The sequence below is a fragment of the Acanthisitta chloris genome, unplaced genomic scaffold (assembly GCF_000695815.1).
Source record: "Acanthisitta chloris isolate BGI_N310 unplaced genomic scaffold, ASM69581v1 Scaffold13331, whole genome shotgun sequence".
Taxonomy (NCBI): Eukaryota; Metazoa; Chordata; class Aves; order Passeriformes; family Acanthisittidae; genus Acanthisitta; species Acanthisitta chloris.
The window spans coordinates 2,874-24,459 of NW_008656569.1; the positions used below are offsets into that span (position 1 = coordinate 2,874).

Below are 21,586 nucleotides of genomic sequence, written 5' to 3' on the forward strand. Positions count from 1 at the left end.
GGCTTTTATCCGTTGTAGGTACGCTCACTAGTAGTGCTTTCACTTTTTGGGGAACCATGTGTTTGCCTTGACTAATGATCTTCTGGCAGCAGGGAGGGAACAGGGGCCTTCAGTTCTTCTGTGCCACAGTCTGTGAGCAAGTTCTGTAAAATGGGGAGTGGGCTCAAGGAAATGGTATTAAGACTACAGGGCAAAGTGGAGTTGCGGTGGGGAGTGGGTGAGGAGAGAAATATAGATGGAAATTCACTGATACTTAACCAGTTTTCCTCCTTGCTCCCTTCCTTTTAACTTGCAGATATCCTTGATTTGCAGAAGGCATCTCAAAATGTTCTGTCGAGCTGCTCTGAGCCCTCTTGTCCGTTCTCCTGGATGGTGCTTTTTGTTATCGCCACATGCCATCGCAGCCATTTCCCGTTTATGTATGTATGAGAGAAAGCACGTGCTTCTAACAATGTTGGTCAGTATGTGTCTGGGCATGCCTATGCTCTTTCTGATGTTGAAAGCAAAATCATCTCACTAACGTCATTCAAGCAACCTCTGAAGTGAACTGCAGTTGGAGTTCTACTTTCTTAATGTTACTTTCTCTCTTAAGTCAGTAATATTCATCTGGCTGTCTGAGAGTGTGTATTTTTCATTCTGACATGCATTTCAAGGGAAAAAAAATGAGTGCGGAAGTACTGCTGCTGTAAAAGTTCTTCATTTCAACCTCATACGTTTCTGGAAAACAAGATCTGATTATGTCTTCTTCATCTGCATTTTCAGCCCACAGATGTCTTGAGTAAAGCAAGGTGAAAAGCTCAAATTTATTTGGATTAGATAAAAGCGGAAAGATGCATGTAGAAAATATGAGTGGAAATATATAGGTACCCTGGTAATTGTTTTTCACAGAAGACCTAACTTGAGAAACCATTCAGTGTGTATTTGATCAGTTGTCTGAAACAGAAAAGGCAAGGATAGATAGACTCTATTCAATCAAGAGATTAGCTGTTTACCATTGCACACAAGATTAATTTCCCCTTGGTCTGTGTTAAGAGTTCTCTTTTGTTAATAATTATATCAATTGAATGTTGAAATCTTGAAAATGCTAAACTTTTTTTTATGAGCTACAGCTATATTGACTTCTGTATTTGTAACATTTCTAAATATTCCTCATTTTCCAAAGTCAATAATTTTCACAGTATTAACTCTGAGAAGTTTAGTCCTAAGTATTGACAGTATCCAGCAGTGGAGCAGCTCTTGTTACTTCATCAGTTGTGATCTACAACTAGAGTGAGCATTTATCATAGATGTTTTTTCTTCTGCCCAGCGTTTTCTGTTGTGATCCTGTTCAGCTTATGTGTATTTTGAAATTGTGCTTTTTTTGCTCCTGAGAAGCAAACCTCATGGAGATTACATAAAGACTTGCATTGCCAAATACTTAAGTATGTTTCATGTTTCCCCTTCTTTAAGATGTGAAACTGTTGATGAGGTATGGGGTATAAAAACTGGAATGCCTGTAAACGTATATGTCCAAAACATTGATGGGATGGCTGTCAGTTCCTCCTTAATTGTATATGGAGCAACTTAATGGACTTGCGTCCCCTGAAGTCCAATGTAAAATAACTAAAAAATACAGGTTTATGCAGCCATAGGGCAAGATTTGTGATTAGGACTTCCGTAGAAATGAATTAAATTCTCGGCTTGTTCTAGACCTGTTGTCTTTCCCTTGTTTTTCTGAAAAAAAAAAAAAAAAAAAGGGTTCCTTTTCAGATACTGGTTATCCTTCAACAGCTGCCTCCTTGGAACCTCCTAAAGTCTGAACCTCTAGCCAAGAGAACTGGAAATAAATTGGTTTTACTCCTTTCTGGTCATACTGTATGGGATAGGCAAATACTAAATAGTAAGGTATAAATGCTGGAAAGAACAGTCAAATTGGACTCCTTAGCATGGTCTTTCATATGTATTGTAGACCTTATTTACATTCACAAGTATTCCCTCATGAAAATGAGAGGCAAGTGAAGCTCCTCTCTAAACTCCATTTTCTACTTTTGTATATGTGACATGTTAGTGTCTCATCTTCAGAGGAGATATTGCTTAGGATTGACTGGAACAGAATAGTTGAGTTGTCAGGGTCTTACACTGGTCATCTAGTCCCACTGCCTGACACTTCGCAGTTGCCCAAGGACTAAAGCAGCTATTAAAGGTCGTTGTCCAAATGACTCTGGAAGCCTGGGAGGCTTGGGCAGGACCACTTCTGCAGGAGGCCTGTTCCAGGGTTTGAATGCCACTATGTGACTTCCAGTTCATAGGTCTGTCACCCCCCCCTTGAACTGACCCTAGCTGAGCAACATGCAGAAATACCTGACTTAGAGATGTTGTGCTAGCCATATTTCTCTTCTTTCCTAACAGTCAGGTTTTCTATGCTACTACATACAGGAAAGTTCTCTAACTGTATCTAATGAGGCAAGGCAAAGAAGATTGTTTTTAAAACTAGTACTTGCGATGTGAGCTGTATGGGCTCTTTTACAGTGTCCTTCAGTTTGGTCTTTTAGATTCCCAGAGTCAGCGCTCTGTGATGCATGGGTTATTGCTTTCTGTACAATAGAGATGGTTAGCACTGCTCAGATGGGATTGGTTCTCGCTTGGTTTTGGTGAATTGAAAGCTGGCTTCTCATTCCCAGGCACTGAGAAGTGTGTATTGTGGGCTTCAGCCTTGAAAGGGAGGAAATGGTACATGACTTAAAGGGCTTGAAGTCTGAATGAAACACTTAAAACCGCATTGAATTTTCTTGCTTTCTTTACAGACCTCCCTTGCCGTAACCAAAGATTAAGAACTGAATCCATCCGTTGTTGGAGCAACATTCCATTTATCACTATGCCACTCAGCCGTGCACATGGCAAATCATTTGCACACCGCAGTGAGCTGAAGCATGCGAAGCGGATCGTGGTGAAGCTGGGTAGTGCTGTTGTGACTCGAGGGGATGAGTGTGGCTTGGCCCTTGGGAGGCTGGCTTCTATCGTAGAGCAGGTAATTCTGTGAGTGAACGTCTGTTATGATTTCAGATACTCTGTGATTACTGGATGGCACAGAAGATTGTAATAGACCCTCATAAAGTAGCGTTGGCCCTGTAAAGCAATGTGTCGGCCTTTCCCTTTTTCAACCCTCTCTGCTGTGTTACAAACCATGTAACTCAGTAAATCGCTGTTTGAAGGTGTGGTGGGTTGACCCCAACCATCAGATAAACATCCACACAGATTCTTGTTTGCTCCCCACACCTCTGCCCCACCACTAGTGGGACTGGGAAGAAAATGGGAAAAGCAAAACTAAGAAGACTAATGGGTTGAAATAAAGACAGTTTAATAAGTGAAGGAGAGGGGAAATGAGCAAGTGATGCTAAGGCAGTCACTCACTACCTCACACAAGCAGACCAATGCCCAACTAGTCCTTGAGTGGTGGTTACCTTGGAAGACAACCGCTGCCTTTTTCTACTCTACTACCCCAGTTTTACTACTGTGCATGACGATACATGATTTGCAATGTCCCTTTGGCTAGTTCAGGTCAGCTGTCCCAAATGTGCTCTCTCTGAACTTTGTGCCCAGCCCTTAGCCTACCTGCTGTGATGGAATGTAGTGGGAAAAGGAGAGCCTTGGTGCTGTGCAAAAAAAAGAAAAGGCTTTGATGCTATGCAAGCACTCTTTAGCAACAGGCAAAACATGGGAATGTTATCAACACTGTTTCAGAACTGAAGTCCAAAACACAGTACCATGTGGACTCCTATAAAGAAAGTTACCTTCATCTCAGCCAGACACAGCATAGAAGGAGAGATTTGCATGGTGAGATTTTTATGCAGTAGGTAAGACGTGACTGGGACATTAGTTTGCTCTACTGGGAAGGGTGGTACTGAAGTCTGTGAACTCTGCAGAAAGAGTCAGCCCTTCTTGATTACCTGAGCATTTGCAGAGTTCTTCCAGCAAAGAGCCTGAAACCTCATTATTTGTGGGGAAAACTGATGGGATCAGCTCAGATACTTGTTCTCCAAAATGATAACTTTGGTGAGGATTAGGCATGTCCCCTCTGAGAAGTAAAGTTAACATTATAAATGAAATTCACATAAGACAGTAAGTTTTAGAGCTTTGAAAGGAATCTGGCCAGATAACAAGGAAGAAGTAATCAAAAGCTCAAGAGTTGGCCTCTTCACTGCTTGAATTCAGAGTTACAGTATAATGGCAGCTTAGGGAATGGATGATAAAAAAGTTGGTGGAAGATACAGCTGCTACTTTAAAACTCTTTTCATATCTTTCCTTATTTGTAGCAACGGAGGTGAAGGGGTGAGAGGTATCAAAGTCCTACCATGTAATTGTATTCTGAAGTTTCAAGCATGATTCTGCTGTAAAAATTGGTGTTGTGAAAAGAAGGTTTAGCAGAAGGTATAGATTGCATGCAATCCTTGCCATGGCTCCTAAGTGGCTAGGAAGGTGTGCAGGAGTATCTGAAAGGGTGTTTGCCTTGCTTTGAACATCCACAGGTAAAGCGAAACACTTGTGTTGGCAAGAACTGGTGAGTATAAGGTTATCTATAATAGCCAGAATGGAATTGCTAGCAGTGATCATATGCCAGACCCTAGTTTTAGATTTTGTACTTACAGGTGTCAGTGCTGCAAAATCAGGGCCGAGAGATGATGATTGTTACCAGTGGTGCCGTAGCTTTTGGAAAGCAGCGGTTGCGTCATGAGATCTTGCTTTCTCAGAGTGTGAGGCAAGCGCTTCATTCAGGCCAGAGTCAGCTAAAAGATATGGTGAGAAGCTGGTGATTCTCCTGCTTTTCCTTGAATGTTGGGTAGTACCCGCTCAAGTTACTGCCTGGCAGCTTTCCTCTATCTTTGTAGGCTATTCCAGTCTTGGAGGCACGAGCCTGTGCAGCAGCTGGCCAGAGTGGATTGATGGCTCTGTATGAGGCCATGTTTACACAGTACAGCATCTGTGCAGCTCAAGTAAGTCATTCCTTCTTTCCTAGTCTGATTTGCTACTTTGGGGGCTTATTATTGTGGCATAAATGGTAGCTTGTACAGGAGTGCCTTGCTAAGTATTTCTGAAATGGAGTTACCTATCACCAAGATAAAAAAAATAAGCTTTTTCTCTTTGGAGTTCAGGTGTGTACTGCTCTTACAATAAAAGAAAAAATCTCTCCAGAGCAGACATTGAGGGATTTTTGTCTTAAAATGCCAGAGAGGGATGGTATCTGTATGCCTGAGGCTTTATTACCAAGATGCTTTCAGAAAAGCAAATGAGTTCTAGTGAGCTGAAGAGAAATCTTGAAATAAAGCATCCCTTCTCTTACTACAGTGGGAGCATTAAACTGGGTGGGAAAACAGGAAAGGCAGTGTCTTGAGTAATGAATTGAATTGTTTAGGGTCTTAGTAGTTATCATCAGCATCTGTGTTCTGATTATGATTTTTTTCCCAAGTTCATTCTTGGAGCATGTGGTCTGTCAGCTTGAGAAAGGCCATTATAGGCTCCAGTGGAAGTGAAGGCACATAAACCTGGTAATATTGTGAAAAGAATATTTCTCACTTGTATGCTTTGTCCTTTGTGGCTTGTGTTTCTTTAGTGACCCAAAGGGCATGACTGCTCTGTTATGACATGTTAATACATAAGTTTCAATAGTGTTCTCAGGAAGAGTGGTAGGCTAAGTTGTTTACTTTTTCTCCTTTTAGATTTTAGTCACCAACCTGGATTTCCATGATGAACAGAAGCGTCGCAACTTAAATGGAACATTGCATGAGCTTTTAAGGATGAATATTGTCCCTATAATTAACACTAATGATGCTGTTGTTCCACCTCCAGAGCCAAACAGTGATCTGCAGGGGGTAAATGTGGGTAAAGTATTGCAAGGGGTGACTCCTGCTTGCAGATGGTACAGCACTAATGCCGTAATCGGGGACCTCTGAAGCCTGCAGCAGGGAAGCAAGCATATGGAATTAGTGTGTAGACAGAGGGTACTGGAAGACCGTGCTGACTCGTCTGTATGTGGCATGATGCAGTGTTGTGGGGTGAAAGCAGGGCAGATAATATCTGCTGCGTCAAAAGCAAGCATGCCTAGTTTGTTTTTTGACTGAGTAGTTGAAGTTGTAAGGGTCTTCTGCAGGTCATCTAGTCCAGCACCGCTGCTTAAAGTAGAGTCAGTTAGTGCCTCTTGCCCTGTCACTGGGCACCAAAGTGGAGAGTGCAGGTACTGATCACACTGCTTTGTCATTTTGATACCACTTTACTGCACTCCAGTAGCGTATGTACTTTCACACAAAGATCACCTTTGAAGTTTCCAGTGGGTGTGAACAGGGTAGCCCAGAAGGAGATGGTAGTGCTGAGGCACCTTGCTTTTACCTGTTGCAGCCAAATATTTCTTATTTCCTCCCACTATTCAGTGCTGCTGTGTATGTGCATTGCAGGTGATTAGTGTGAAGGATAATGACAGTCTGGCAGCACGACTGGCTGTGGAAATGAAAACTGATCTCCTGATTGTTCTCTCAGACGTAGAAGGTTTGTGAGTTATTTCTTGTTATAGTGAAGTGCACCTTGTTTTAGTGAAGACTGTCAAGCCAACCTCTGTTTGGGCTTTAGTGATCGTTTCAGTTCATCTCTTTTACAGGGACAATTGCAACATAGTGCGTAACTCCTTAAAGCCTATACCCAATGCTAATGCTGCGGCATAAACCAAAGACTGTCTGTCACACTGTTGAATCTTGGTGGGTGACAATGCATGGAAACCTGAGACTTGTTCAAGAACCCAGAATGCCTCATGTACCGTGGTCCTTCTGATAGCTTCTCAGAGTTGTATGATAGTCAGGAGTAGTATGCAGGATAAAGGCTATGTGTCTAGAATCAGGAGTATAAACCAAATACTGTTTTACAGTAGTTTGTTTCTTCTGGCAGCAGGTTTTGTCTTTCTGTGAATTATCTGTACAAATCCTGTTCATTGCTTTCCAGATACCTGGAACTTCCTAGCTTTTTCTCTTTCCCAGACTTCTGGCTTACACTGCTCTGGTCGTCTGAGCTGTGCTCTTGTGACCTCAGTCTGTCACCTATGGATGTCGAACTTCCTTTTCTAGAGAGAGGAGGATAGTGGGTGCAGTTTCAGATGAGTGCAGTCCATATCACCCAAGTCACATAGTCTTTTCATCTTCTCCAGATGTGTTTCTTTCAGTGGATCCTGGACTTTGGCACATACCATAGGTCCTGAGGAGGAAGGAGATGCCTTTGCATAAAAACAGTTTCTTTTAACAGATTCAACCAGGTTTCATGGTTGATTCTAGTTTAAATGACTGTCTTGAGAACAGCTCATAAAGGCAATATTCAAAACAGCTTATAAAAAAACCCCACCCAGTACACCCATTCTCCAAGCTTCTTATTCATTCAGTGTGACATCTTATTTATGGAAAGATGTGTGTCGTCTCCTTCCCAAGCTACCGAGGATGGACACAGATAGTCCGCACTTGTGCTCTCGAATTCGTCATGGCACTATTTGTTCACATAGAATTTCTGGGAAGTGTGGTGGTAGAGTTATAAATTTAACGTGTCAGGTAAGCCAGAGCATCATTCAACTCCAAGTATAGTTACATAGAATTACTCAATTTTTAAAAACTATTAATAAGAGCATGTCTGTGTAATGTTGTGTTCCTTCTTAGTAGAATTAGATAGTTGCCCTTTTTTACATCTCTCTGGTTTATCGCTGTACCAACCCAGCAGTCCAGAATTATCATCTGAGGCTTTGGCAAGGAGGACTATCCTTTGTCTGTTCAGCTCTGGGCTTGTGTATGTAAGCCCTGAATTTGAACTACCTCCCGGCTTGCATGCTGCTATTCAGCGCGTGAACTTTCGCTTTCTTATTTGTTACGCTTTCAGTAAAGCTGTACTTCTTGAGTATGCCTGTTAAGTGTTTTGTGCATTCAGTCCCACAAAAAATGGGGTTCAGTGGACTATAAAGTGGAATACAGCTTTTTAGCCTCATGTTGGTTGGGTTATTTTTTCTTTTTTCCTGGGTGAGCTTTGGACATGAGGGTATATAACTGGTTTTTATTATTTATTTCAGGACTCTTTGACAGCCCTCCAGGATCTGATGATGCAAAGCTCATTGACATATTCTACCCAGGAGACCAGCAGTCTGTAACATTTGGAACCAAATCCCGTGTGGGAATGGGTGGCATGGAAGCCAAGGTAGAAATACGGAACATTTGTTTTTGGGAAGGAAAAGCAGCTAGATGAGATAATTGTGTTTCATGCTGCTGCTCAGATGGGTCTTGGCAGGCTGCAGGCAGGAACCTTTTGAGTCCAATAACGCGAAATGCTGAGTCTTAGGAAGGAGCACCACCATTCGCCGGTATGGGCTGGGGAGATGACTGCCTTAAGTGCAGGTTGAGTAGAAAGGACATAGGTGTCCTGGTATACACCAAGTGGAACATGAGTCAGCAGTGATGCCTTTGGGCAAAGCATGCCAGCAGTATCCTGGGTTGCATTAGGAAGGGCATAGCCAACGGGCCAAAGGAAACGATCATGTTCGTCTACTCAGCACTAGTGAGATCACGTCTGTAGAGTTGTGTCTGGTTATGGATTCCTGTCACTTAAATTTGATATGCTACCTCCCTCTCCTTTCTGAGTTTGTACATTTACTGTTTGCTTCTGAAGGATATTTTGGTGGAGACCAAGGTACTTTAGTTCTTGAGTGCAAGGTTGGTAGAGGTAGAGGGCCGATGTTTTTTAGTGCTGCGTGCAGTAGGATGCTCCCAGTATTCATTGCTGCGAGTATGTAAACATGAGTGTGGTGTGAGACTTGGCATGTCTCTCCTGAGGCTGAGATACACGCTACAGTAGTACTTAATTGCTGCAGGTTTCCAAAGGACACATCTGGAAAGCTGTGTGTAAAAACTTGTAGGGTGGTGGTGAAAAAGAACATATGACCAAAGTGCCCTTGCAAAAGTCTTGAAAAAAGCAGGCTGTTAGGAAAATTTGAAGTGTGCTGATAAAGGGTCAGCTAGTTAAGGAAGGGAAGGTAAAGCACAAATACACAGTCTCATGCAGTGCTACGTTATGGAAGTATGTAGAATGCTCTTTGAAAGCATAAGTGATGAATCTGGAGATTGGAGTGTGCCCACGAGTCTTGTTGACAGTGGTGATTGAAATAACAAGTACTTTTCTTGGAACTGGCTCTATCCTTCACTGTAGGTGAAAGCAGCTCTGTGGGCCCTCCAAGGAGGCACCTCTGTAGTGATTGCAAATGGAACCCACCCAAAGATCTCAGGTCATGTCATCACAGATATTGTGGAAGGGAAAAAGGTTGGAACTTTTTTTTCAGAGGTAAAACCTGCAGGTGAGTACATAGGTAATGTGTGCATTGAGAGTTGTAGAGCTTTCCTGAAAAATTAAAATCTGTCTAGACCTGTACTATGGCAAACTACACTGTGTTTTAGAAAAGGATTTTGAAAGGTATTTTCTAAAGTAAGGATAGAAACTGTTGAATTAGCTGCTCTTGTTCCCTCCAGCTGTTAAACTGCTGCATCACACATGCATTTGAAGAGTGCAATGAGTAGAGTTTTGCCATTTTTAGTCTTGGGTGTTACCACCATGTATTAATGACTTCAGTGTGAAAGCGTGGACATAGAATGTGCTGCTGAGCAAAGACAGTGTTTAGCTTTAGTTCTTACCATAAAGTTCTTTTACAGCTCAGTCTTCTGGTATGGTAGGTAGGAATGTTTTCCTGCCACTGCATTGTTGGAACTGTGTAACAATTGCTGGAGAAAGTCAGACCTGGAGATCCATGGCCTTAGCAGGATAGGCCAAGTATGGAGTGATACTTCTGACTTACGCTTAAAGCGAAGTGAATTTCTTCGTGTAGTAATCCTTACTGGATTTCTTATATGAATGTGTCAGAGCATCCTTTGAATCTGCTCTGTGTGACTGTGGTCGAGCCTTAACTAGAGATGATGTGTTAATTCTGGAGATAGAAATACGTGAAGAAGTGCTTGCTTTAATTTGGGTGTGGAAGGTTGGGAAAGGTTTTGAATTTTCTTCCTGATAGCTTCATCTGATGCCCCTCGTGACATTGTGGGCGATTAATCCTTGTTCAACTTTGAAGAAATGAGATATCGTCTTTTCCCTCATCTCTCTTCCATGTGAAAGATGGCATTTTCTAGTGAAGCTGTTCCAAAACCTTGGTCATTCCTGTTTCTCTTGTTCAAAACTGTTTTCATTCTACTGCAGCCTTTTCGAGATGGGCAGAATTTCACATAGCATTCAAGATGCAAATAAGGCTTTAATTTATGAGATGGCAGGACTGAGTTTTTATAAAAAGTTGATTTTATTTTCTGCTGTATTCTCTAGGTCTTGTCTAATAATTCCAGACATTTAATTTGCTTGTTGATGGTCAGTTAGTTACAATACTATGGTCTGATTTTTCCTTTTCTCTGTACATTGCTTCATGTTTATCTGGTTTGCATTATGCTTACTGGTTTGTGGCCTAGTGACTTGGCTGCAGAGAAAATCACAGAACTGCTGAATGACTGAGTTTGGAAGGGACAGTATGACAGATGACAGGGTCATCTGGTCATACCCCTTACTCAAGCAGTTTGCCAAAGCTGTGTCCAGACAGCTTTTGAGTATCTCCTAGAAAGGAGACTCCACAACTTCCCTGGGCAAGTCCCATGGCAGTGCTTGGTCATCCTATCGTTGCAAAAGTGCTTCCTGAGGGGGAGGTGCCTCCTGTGTTTCAGTTTGTGTTCGTTGCCTCTCATCTTGTCACTGGGCACCACTGAGAAGTGTCTGTCTCCATCTTTTTCACACCTTCCCTCCAGAAATCTGTGCATGCTGATGCGATCTCCCCTGAGCTGCCTTCTTCAGGCTCAACAGTCCCAGGTCTCTGTCTTTCCTTATACAAGAGATGCTCCAGTCCCTTCATCGTCTTTGCAGCTCTTTCTTGGACTCCCCACAGTCTCTCTTGTGCTGGGCAACCCAGAACTGGGCACAGCGCTCCAGGTGAGGCCTCACCAGTGCTGAGTAGAAGGGAAGGATCACGTCCCTTGGCCTGCTGCAACACTCCTCCTCAGGCAGCCTTGGACACTGTTAGCCACCTTTGTGGCAAGGCCATGCTGCTGGCTGGTGTCCAGCTCAGTGTCCACCAGGACCCCTGGTTTCTTCTCTGAAGAGCTGCTTTCTAGAAAACAGTGTGACAGTGACACTTTTTTGTTAGACCCACTACAGTAAATTTGTCTCAGCAGTAGAACTTTTAATCTCATGACACCATTCTGTGCCACTTACAAATATGGCAAACAGCAAAATTCTGTCCCTGTGGACTATTGTGGTGTTTATTCCAATCTTGTCTTCTGTCTTACAAAAAACACACTTTGGAAATTCAAATAACTTTTAGAAATCAACTGTATCTGCTTACATACATGTCACTTTTGTTAACACCAAAAAATATCATACTTTGTAAATATGATGGCATTTTTAAAAGCTGTTTTAGCACATCTTAAATAAGTCTAATCATGTATCCACAAGTTCTTTTCTTACACTTCCCGCTATACCTCTTTGTATGTTTCATAACTTGGAATTCCTATTCTGGCAATTTCCATGGGACCCTTCTTAAGTGGAAGTTGGGTCATACTTGCCACCTTTAAGTCATCTGGATTACTGGCACTTTCAGGAGAGTTATAAATCACAGTTTATCCAGGAGCTACTTGTGAACTCTTTGGGGAGATGCTGCCTGAGCACGGTGACTTGTCTTCAAACAGAAATAACCTGTTTCATATAATTTTAGCACCTTTCTTCTAAAATGTGTGCAAGGAGAGACAGAAGGAAAGCTATTTTTCTGTGAACAGTTACTAGAATGTCTTCCATTGTTGTTTGTACATTCCCATGCACACATTCCTCAGTTGGATACTTAAGCTTTTCAAAGTTTACCTCCTTTCTTTCAGTAGTCTACTGTGCCTTGAGACTTTGCTATTGCGTCTTTTTGTGCTTTCCCAAGTCCTTTTGATACATGGTGCACACTTGCCTTGAACAGACAGAATCCATGCCATGACTTTATGTAGGGACCATAATAGTATTTTTGTGTCAGGTGTTTTTCTGGTTTTGCATATGTTTTTGTTGAATTTTTCTGTTTAAGACTCTGCACCTGCTTTCCTGCTCTGAATACAGAATCAGAAATGGGGGCTAGTGTTCAGGTATGCTGTTGCTTTGTCTACATAGCCTATTTTGGGGTTTTTTTTGCAGGCCCTACAGTAGAACAGCAGGCTGAAATGGCTCGATCTGGTGGCAGGACCCTGGCAGCTTTACAGCCTGAGCAGGTGACAGTATGAGCTACTTGTTCAGACTGTGCATGTGTAGCAAGTTTTACAACACAGATCTATAGCATAATTGGGCCTCTTGGGACAAGAATCTATTCTTTATATGCCACATCCATCATTTGTATTGTAGCATGCTTGGAGATGAGAAAAGCAAAAAGATAATGTACCTTGGGGCTATGAAGTAACACATGCTTTCATGTGGGGTTTATAAAAATTTTGATAGCTTCGAATAGCACACAGAAATGGATTTTGATCAGAGCTGCTGAAGAATTGACTGAAATAACTTGCTCCATTCACTCCTGTGTGGAGTTTAGCATACAGTGTGTCTGCAAAAGCAGAGCTGTAGACAATTACTGCTCTGCAACTGGGTGGGTAAGATGTGGCACAGGGTACTCTTAAAGGAAGAACGTGTGAGTTTGGTGAAGAAGACTGGGCATGGACAGTAAGATAATAAAAAGCAAAGTAAAGGTTGAAGCAGTGTTTGGTCTTTTTTTCAATATGATGCAGGGGGGAAAAATCAGCTAGCCAAGTATTTGGAGAGTCAAGTTGTGGTCAGCATGAATGGACTGTAGGGGCCAGATTGTCAAACGGCATGGACTTGTGTAAAATGTCAGTTCAAAAACTGTTCTCTCTTTCAGAGAGCAGAGATTATTTATCGTCTTGCTGACTTACTAACTGACCAGAGAGAAGAAATTCTCTTGGCAAACAAAAAGGACTTAGAAGAGGCTGAAAATAAAGGTAATATTTCAAATCCTTCCATGGTGATACTGTCATCTTGAACCTCTCTGGGCCTCAAAAGAAATGAGCAGAACTGGAATCTTCTGTCATCTGGGATTGGGTAATATGGCTGACACAGACTAGTGACCCTAGGACTTTGAGAGTTTGTCTGAGTAAACAGCAGCAGCTTCCTTCATTGCCTAAAACAGATGCCTTTGTCAGAGAAGATACTGAGGCCTTGCAAAACACCAAGCAGTGTATTGTAAAAACAGAAAACCAAACCCAACCACAAACCAAACCCAGATATCATCTCTGTTACTGTCGTGTGGAAAGTGAATATTTTCTGGGCTGGTTAATGTACTGTTTGGCTCCTGAGGGGAAAACTATCATCTCTACTCTTAAATTGATGCTCTCCAAAGAGAACTGTGTCCCCTCCTAATTGAGGAAGGTTCTCTCTAGGTGGCTTGGATTAAAATCATCTTGTGTGTTGGATTGATGCAGTCATTGAGAAGCTGGAATTGAGATGTACATACTGGCATAGCAAATACATGAAAAGGACCCATCATTAATTGTAATACGTGGCGTAAGGTACCAGGGAAGCATTTTTTACTGGCCAGGATACTTGAGGATACATTGCTGGGCTAACTTTTACTGTCTGAATGTGTTTGAACTAGAAAATTCAGGCAGTTCTTGCCCAGTCTGCACAGGAATGCTACGCATGTGTCTGTGCTTTGGCATGTCTATCTGTAAAACAGAAAGGTAAGACTACTACCCAGACCTCCCAGAAGTACTGCAGGGGTGGAAATTTGTAAGAAATTCAGACACACAGCAGTACTTGAAATAGGACAAGCCTTATCGTTGTGGATGTTGCTCTTGCTTCATGTACAAAGCACTGGTGTAAGGTTTAAGATAAAATAGAAGGAAAGAGGGAGAGATCAGCTACACAAGGCTGATTAATTCATTTACTTAACTGCAATTAAGTGAAAATATCGTGGGTGAAATCACTGCCGTATTTGAGTGGTTTTATTGTGACTACTGGTCTTAATGCTGAACATTTTTCATCTCAGGTAGGTTACTTGCTAGGGTGTGGGAAATACCTAAATTTTCCTTAGGTTCACCACTTGTTTAAGTCCTTTTGCTTGAGCCTAGGCAGACCAATCCATCTCCAGCAAAATGTTTTTTCTTTCAGGGAGATTGGCACTTCCTTTGTTGAAACGTTTAAGTCTGTCGACATCAAAGCTGAACAGCTTGGCTATTGGTCTGCGTCAGATCGCAGCGTCCTCGCAGGACAGTGTTGGCCGCATAATTCGGCGAACACGAATAGCAAAAGACCTGGATTTGGAGCAGGTGACAGTGCCTATTGGTGTCCTCCTTGTGATCTTTGAGTCTCGTCCTGACTGTCTTCCACAGGTATGCAAAGAGGTCAGATTATACTGTTTGGAATTCTTTTATGATGAAAGAAAAGGTATTTCTGTTGGTGAGCAATTGAGAGACTGCTCACTGTTATTGTGTCAAGGGACTCTTTCTTGGGTTCTTCTAAAATTGATTTTGTTAGCATCCCTGTTTTTACTGCAGAGATACTTGCAGGACTTCCATCTGCAGTGTTCAGATAATCAGGCCTGTTTTTCGTTTTGTTTTGGGGTTGGGGAGGAAGGGTTGGTTTTTTTTTAAAAACCTGACATATAGAAGGAGTTATCTTACATTCAGATGGTGCAGTTTTTGCATTGTGTCTTAACAAATGTATGTTCAGTGCCTGACTAACAGCTTGGGACATTTCTACCAATATGCACTAGTTTTATCTGGCCATGCTGCATACAGCTCAGCTGCAGGCTGGGATTGAACAGCCTAATACAGATGCTAGTAATTAACTGTAACTGTTAGGAATACATGGTTTTAAAAAAACTGAAAAAGGCTGAGCACACAAAGCACAGAAGTACCAGAATTTGACTGGTCTGTTCTGTACTGCTACTGTTCATATGCAGTGAGGCAGAATGTTAGCTTTTACTCAGTTGTTGTGAGATGGGTGTGAGGAAAACTAGTATCCTAAGTCCTTAAGTACTGAAGTTGCTGGAAAGGCTAGTGAAAATCTTGAATGGTGTTCTGTAAGTGAATGTAATGTGTCTTGTGCCAGGACTAAGGCAGGTATCTTAAGGGCAAATGACTTCTGGGGCAATGTGGGAGTATTGCTGTGAGTAAATGCTGTTATAATGCGAGGAAATAAGGGTGCTGAACAGTGGCAACTTTGATGTTATTTTCTATCTCCCAACTACTTTACTGAGCAACTGAGGTAGATTTTAAAAGGAAAACAAAAAAACTTCATTATCAGCCTTTCCCAGAATCGGTCAGGTTGGAAGGGGACCACAGTGGCTTATCTGGACCAACCTCTCTGCTTAAGCAGGGTTGTCCTAGAGCACAAAATTTCTTCCCACAATTAATATTAGGTATCTAGGAAGGTTGATTGAGGAGTTCTCTAACATGGAAGCAGGTGTTTGAGAAGCAAGTGATGCTTACAGGCGCTTCAAAAGGAAGTGAAACTCCTGGTTGACTGGTGGTGGACAGCTTGGTACTTTATGCCTCAATGTTGTGAGTGGTCCCATTTCACCCTGAAAAGGAGTATGCTTTAGGAAAATTTCCCATGAGATGAGAAGGCACTAGTCTCCCTTGTCTACCATTATTAGCTCCTTGCTGCCAGCTCTCTTCCTCATAGATACCAGTATGCTGCCTTGTTGAATTCTAGTCTGTCTTCCTGGACTTCAGTCCAGGTCTCTTGCCTTGCGTAGCTGATCTCTCCCTCTTTCCTTCTATCTTATCTTAAAACTTACACCAGACTGACTCCTGCTGCTTTCCCTGCCCTTTACTTGCCCCCGCTTTGTTTTACAGACTTGGAATAGCTTGTCTTGGTAGTTGCTTTGCTTCCTGCCAGCCTCCTGTCCTCATACATCAGGCTCTCTGATGCAACTCTGAAGGGTTGTCTTTGCTATCTCTGTGTTTGAACGGCGTGATTTCTGTCCTATGCTGTCACTGATAGTAGAATGGTCTCCGAGTGCAGAGGAACATCCTTGGGATGATTGCCTATACAGCGACACAGTTTGTACCAGGCCCTGTGTCAAAGGTTTCCTCTGACTTGTATACTGTAGCCCCCCCCCAACAAAAGTACCCTGAAAACTCAAGTTTGTTCCTCACACAATAGCACGGTTCATTTCTGGAGTTGAATGTGCTGTTAATTTTAATGATTTTTTTGCAGCTGTAAAAGGAAAACTGTAGATTAATATTGAGTAAATCCACAGGACTAAAAATCCTGTGTTTATTTTGTGGGTGTTATTCTGACAGAAGAACCAGATTACATTTACATTTTTGGTTGTTTTTTTCCCTGTAATAAACCCTTTTGACAGGTGTCTGCTTTGGCCATAGCCAGTGGAAATGGCTTACTACTTAAAGGAGGAAAGGAGGCAGCACATAGCAATCAAATCCTTCATCATCTGACACAAGAAGCACTCTCTATTCATGGAGTCAGAGATGCAGTGCAACTGGTAAGCGCCTGGAGTTAAATCAACTGGGTTTTTTGCTATGGTATGTATAAAAAATATGGGCAACACTTGAGAGTTTAAACTGTAAACTGTTTGTATTTCAACTACCACAGGTGAACACAAGAGAGGAGGTAGAAGATCTCTGTCGTTTGGATAAGTTGGTAGATCTAATAATTCCACGTGGTTCATCTCAGCTTGTCAGGAGTATCCAGAAAGCTGCTAAGGGAATCCCAGTAATGGGACACAGTGAAGGGATCTGTCATGTGTTTGTGGACATGGATGCCAGCGTTGAGAAGGTCACACGAATAAGTAAGCCATGAGAGGGTTACTTGACTCTCATGGGTGTAATTTAACTTCGTATTTGGAGTATGCAATATAGTTATGGTAATATATAATACATATGCTGTTCAAAATCTTTGTTGTAAATGTTATGTAACCAATTATCTACTCTTAAACTTCAGTCAGAGACTCAAAGTGTGAATATCCTGCTGCCTGTAATGCTCTGGAAACTCTCTTAATTCATCGAGACTTGCTGAGAACCCCGTTGTTTGATCAGATCATAGACATGTTGAGAGTAGAACAGGTTAGTCATTCATACCTGTGTTTTGTTTTGTGGTTGTGGGATGGTTTTCTTCTAACACTTTAGAAGCATTTGGTCTGGTTGATGTTGCCCTGTTTGGCTTTATGATGGCATAACATGTAAGTTATCCATATGTCTCTTTGTACATGTAAATGAATTTAAGAAGAACTTTGCTTCTGCACACAACGTCAAGTTTTTCGCAGAAATTATCTGAAGCAGCGTACTCAGGACAGCTACAAGGTGTTATTGGGATACAAATACTTCCTTTTTATATAGCAAAAATAATCTACTGCCTTAGAAGAACATACACAGCACCCTTTCTCTGCCCATCCATATTATGACTGAATTGTTGTTAACCTCCCAGATGGAAAGCCTTGTCTTCTTGAATCTATTAATTTAGCTTCTTCCCCAAGTGACTTCCCAGGTGGGACATGAGCAGTGAATAAGAGCAAAAGCAAAATCCTTGTCATTTGAAAGATAGTCTGGTAAGTGAAGAAGAGAGGAAGAAGAAAGGGGACAAAGAAGAGGAAAAAAAACCCCAAACCAAAACAAAAAAAACCCAAACCAAAACACCCACCAGCCCCCTGGTGAGGTAAAGCTAATTGCTGACTGTCTGCCACAAGCAGACCAATGCCCAGCCAGTCTCTGAGCAATGCCTACCTTCTTTGAAACGCCCCTCTCCTCAGTTTGTATTGCTGTGCATGACATTATGTGGCATGGAATACCCCTTCAGTCAGTTCTGACCAGCTGTCATGGCTGTGTCCCCTCCCAGCTTCCTGCACTCTACCAGCCTTCTTGCTAGGGGGATGGGGGTGGGGAGTGAAAGCCTTGTGCTGTGCAAAGTCTGTTCAGCAACAGCCAAACACTGTTGTGTTTTTAACACTGTTTTAGTCACAAGTCCCAAACATAGCAGCACAGGGACCCACATATCCAACCCACATAGAGTACAGGAAGCCGCGCTTTCACCAGGAAGGCACTGGTATGGTCAGTAGCACAAAATGTTTGGTATTGCAGGTGAAGATTCACGCTGGCCCAAAGTTTGCATCTTACTTGACATTCAGCCCTTCGGAAGTGAAATCTCTGCGCACAGAATATGGGGACCTGGAGTGCTGCATTGAGGTGGTGGACAGTGTTCAGGAGGCTGTTGAACATATCCACAAGTATGGAAGCTCTCACACAGATGTGATTGTCACAGAGAATGGTAAGTGATCAGGCTTCTTTCTTAAGCTGCTGTTTTGGTTCGACTGCCAATTCATGGTGTTACTGTAACTAATTACTATGTAGTAGTTCTTCTCTTGGGTCTGTGCCAGTTCAAAACCGAGCTAGAGCTGTCCTGGGGCAAAGGCTGGCTCTCCAAACAAACCAAGCCTGGAACTCCTGAGAATCAGCTGCAGTAAGGTCTTGTTGATCTGCGTCTGATCAGTGCATGACTCAAGGAGGCTTCTGTTTCTGTACCTCCTGCTGCGCTTAAACGAGCGTCACTAAAAGGCAAACATTTCATAGCCGCTGCCGTGAGACCTGGTGCGCTGGTGATTTGTAGGGACCACGTGGGAAACAGAGCTGATCTTGAACGTGTGTCTTGTCGCTAAGGGCAACTGGCCTGCAGTTCACAGGGTTGTGTGTGCTAGTTCAGCATTGTAGTGCCCAAATATTGCCTGCAGTAGTAACTGAGTTTAGGATTTTTCATTATCTGGAACAATTCCATGTTCGAGACTAATGGAGAGGTGACTGTAGTTTAAGTGTCTCAGTTTGACTCAAAAATGCTGTTTGGGGCAGCTGTTCTTTCTCCCCAGTCATACACCTAAATCCCTCTTTGTAGGTTCTAGACTGGATGTATTTAGAATTAGACATCTTTTTACTTTCTTCTGATGTTTGCAAACTTCTTATAACATTTGCAGTTGTCTTCTTGATAAGCATACTGTGAAGAAGTAGCAGCCTAGGCTGTTTAAATACTGTCTGGTAAGGTTGCAGATGAAAGTTGTATTGTTATATCTGTTCACTGGTTTATGTCATGTGTATTGCAGTACACAATTATTCTGTATGTAGTGGATTTTATTTTTGTCTCTGCCTCTTTCCCAGAGAAAACAGCAGAGTTCTTCCTCCAGCACGTGGACAGTGCTTGTGTTTTCTGGAATGCCAGTACACGATTCTCTGATGGCTATAGATTTGGACTTGGTAAGAGAGAAAATATTGTAGAGATGTGACCGCAGAATTTGCTGGTGTGTGAAGTGTGGCAGTCTGAATACTGGAAGATAGGATTAGTCTCTAATCTTACTGTCTAATAAAAGGTTTTCAGGAAAGATACTGTACGAAAAGTTGAAGCCGAGGCATTCATTCCACACAGATCAGCAGATAGTTTAGTATCTCTTTCTTGCCAGAACTAGCTAATACTGCTATGCAGATAAATTTAGCAGTAGGGAACAAAGATATTTTTGATCCTTTGAAGCTGTATTCAGTCAGAATAAAGTCGGCTGCTTGCATATAGTAATAGAACAATGCAATACAGGATGTGAAACTTCTGAACAGTTTTCCTCCTGTTTCTCTTTGTAATGATGCTGTGAAGAACTCCATGCTTTGGTCCTGCTGGGCAGACTGAGCTGCTGTCTAGCGTGCCAGCCCCGCGGTGTTGCAGAACGAACGGCAAGGAACCAAACTGAGTATCAGTTGCTTAAATAAACAGGGGTACCTACTGTGAATTGCAGAAGACAAGGGAAATGCTCTTTCCTGAGGCAGAAAGTCACGTCTCTGCTGCAGGCTGTTACTGTGTCAGCTGGAACATTCAGCGTTCCACATGATTAAAAAGTTCTAGTTAAGGATTACACCCTCAGGAAACAAGTCTGAGATCCATGTAAGAGACACCTCTCTGTCTTGCATCTTTCTTTCTGAAAATAACTCTATTGCAGCCAGAATATAAATTGTAATGTTTATACATGTAGTAGTTAATCCCCTCTAACTTTTACATCAGGTAAACATAACTTCCGGCATTTGGAGAGGAGCAGAGAATGGCAGGTCACTGAAAGGCAGGCAGCTTTTTTACATAAAGGTGCAAGATTGTTCAGTATGAACATAATCTGAGAATTAACTTCCTTTATCTTTGGTGTTTCGTACAGGTGCCGAAGTGGGAATCAGTACTTCTCGTATCCATGCACGAGGACCAGTGGGAATTGAAGGACTCTTGACTACGAAGTGGTTGCTGAGGGGGGACAATCATGTTGTTTCTGACTTCTCAGAGCATGGGAGCATGAAGTATCTTCACGAGAGCCTCCCTCTCCCTCAGAGAAATGTCAGCTAAGAACATAGGGGTTGTGAGCAAAACCCCCAGGGTGTAATTACATCCTGAAGATGTTCAGGCTTCAGGGCAGTCTCTGGGGAAGGAGTTTGTTTTGCATTTTCAGGAACATTGTTGTTGGTTATTGTGAAGTACATTGAATACAAAATGATCCCATCTATGAGGGGTTTTTTCCCCTTGTCTTTCAGTTTTCTTAGTATCTGCAAATTGACCTCACTTTTCCCAGAGACAGACTTTTTCAAATTATACAGGTAACATAAGGAAGGATTTCCATATCTGCTGCATTTTTTTTTATCCCAGTGCTTCCTGTAGGAAATATGCTTGGTGGTGGAGCATAATTTTATTTTTTATAGTCTTTGATTCAAGTATCTGTTCTGGAGAACAAACTTGATTGTTTGGGGTTTGTGCTTTGTTTTATTCAGTCTTATAATCATGACAGCTCTTGAAAGCCAGAAAGCTTAGTGCTTACTTTCTTTGTATTTGATCACTCATGAGATAGGGGGTCAGGTGTTCCAAATGTTTAGTAAGCTTCTGACCAAGAAACTTTTTATATGTAATTCTTTGTATTGTTGACTATTGTTGATAAATAACAATTGTCTGCTATGGGAATTTTGTTACTTATTTGCACCCAAGGTTTATTTGGTATTATAGAAAACTTAGTCTTCCACAACCCTTCCTCTGACAGCAATTCTGCTTCAATGATGGCTCAGAAGGAGCTCTTCCTTCTGTGCAACACCGTTTCCTCTACCACCCCAGCATGGCTGGCACATGGACGTGAAATAGTAAAAGCTGTTAGGTTGTTCATTTTTATATATACTGAAAGATCATTTCTCTAACATTTGACTTCAGAATAAGACATCATATCTACTGTATTGTATATGGGATCTTAGAAAACAAGGAATTCTGAATATAGATATATAGGATTTGAAAATACAAATATAACTTTCTTATATATAAATCAAACAGTAAAGGGCTCGAAAATGTAAGAAAATACGATCTCGGTGAAGAAACTAGAAATCGCTTTGCGTATTCATAGCCTTTCCCTCTCACTGTAACACGCCAAGGCTGAGATCTCGGATGGGACCGAAATCGCTGCTGCTTAACATCAAGTGCTGCGGGTTCGGGCACCACTCAGTGGTGGCGCCCGGCGGGGGACGCGCGG

General features: G+C 42.1%; 1 protein-coding gene across 1 annotated transcript; it reads left to right on the forward strand.

Moving 5' to 3' along the window:
- Positions 1–298: 298 nt before the first annotated feature.
- Positions 299–20,427, forward strand: ALDH18A1 (aldehyde dehydrogenase 18 family, member A1). Its single transcript, XM_009084389.1, has 17 exons — positions 299–419; positions 2,784–3,007; positions 4,626–4,775; positions 4,866–4,970; positions 5,694–5,846; positions 6,426–6,516; positions 8,066–8,190; positions 9,196–9,340; positions 12,238–12,311; positions 12,950–13,049; positions 14,218–14,438; positions 16,421–16,558; positions 16,669–16,864; positions 17,017–17,138; positions 18,150–18,336; positions 19,215–19,310; positions 20,246–20,427. Exons 1-17 carry the CDS (start codon positions 326–328, stop codon positions 20,425–20,427), a joined length of 2,403 nt encoding a protein of 800 aa, XP_009082637.1. The 5' UTR covers positions 299–325.
- Positions 20,428–21,586: the final 1,159 nt, after the last annotated feature.

What these genes read in the sequence shown, in the direction of transcription:
- ALDH18A1 (XM_009084389.1), top strand. Translation starts at nt 326, where the DNA reads ATGTTCTGTCGAGCTGCTCTGAGCCCTCTTGTCCGTTCTCCTGGATGG. An exon ending in CAAACAGTGATCTGCAGGGG is followed by an intron (nt 5,847 to 6,425) that starts GTAAATGTGGGT and finishes TGTGCATTGCAG; the next exon opens with GTGATTAGTGTGAAGGATAA. An exon ending in TGTGATTGTCACAGAGAATG is followed by an intron (nt 18,337 to 19,214) that starts GTAAGTGATCAG and finishes CCTCTTTCCCAG; the next exon opens with AGAAAACAGCAGAGTTCTTC.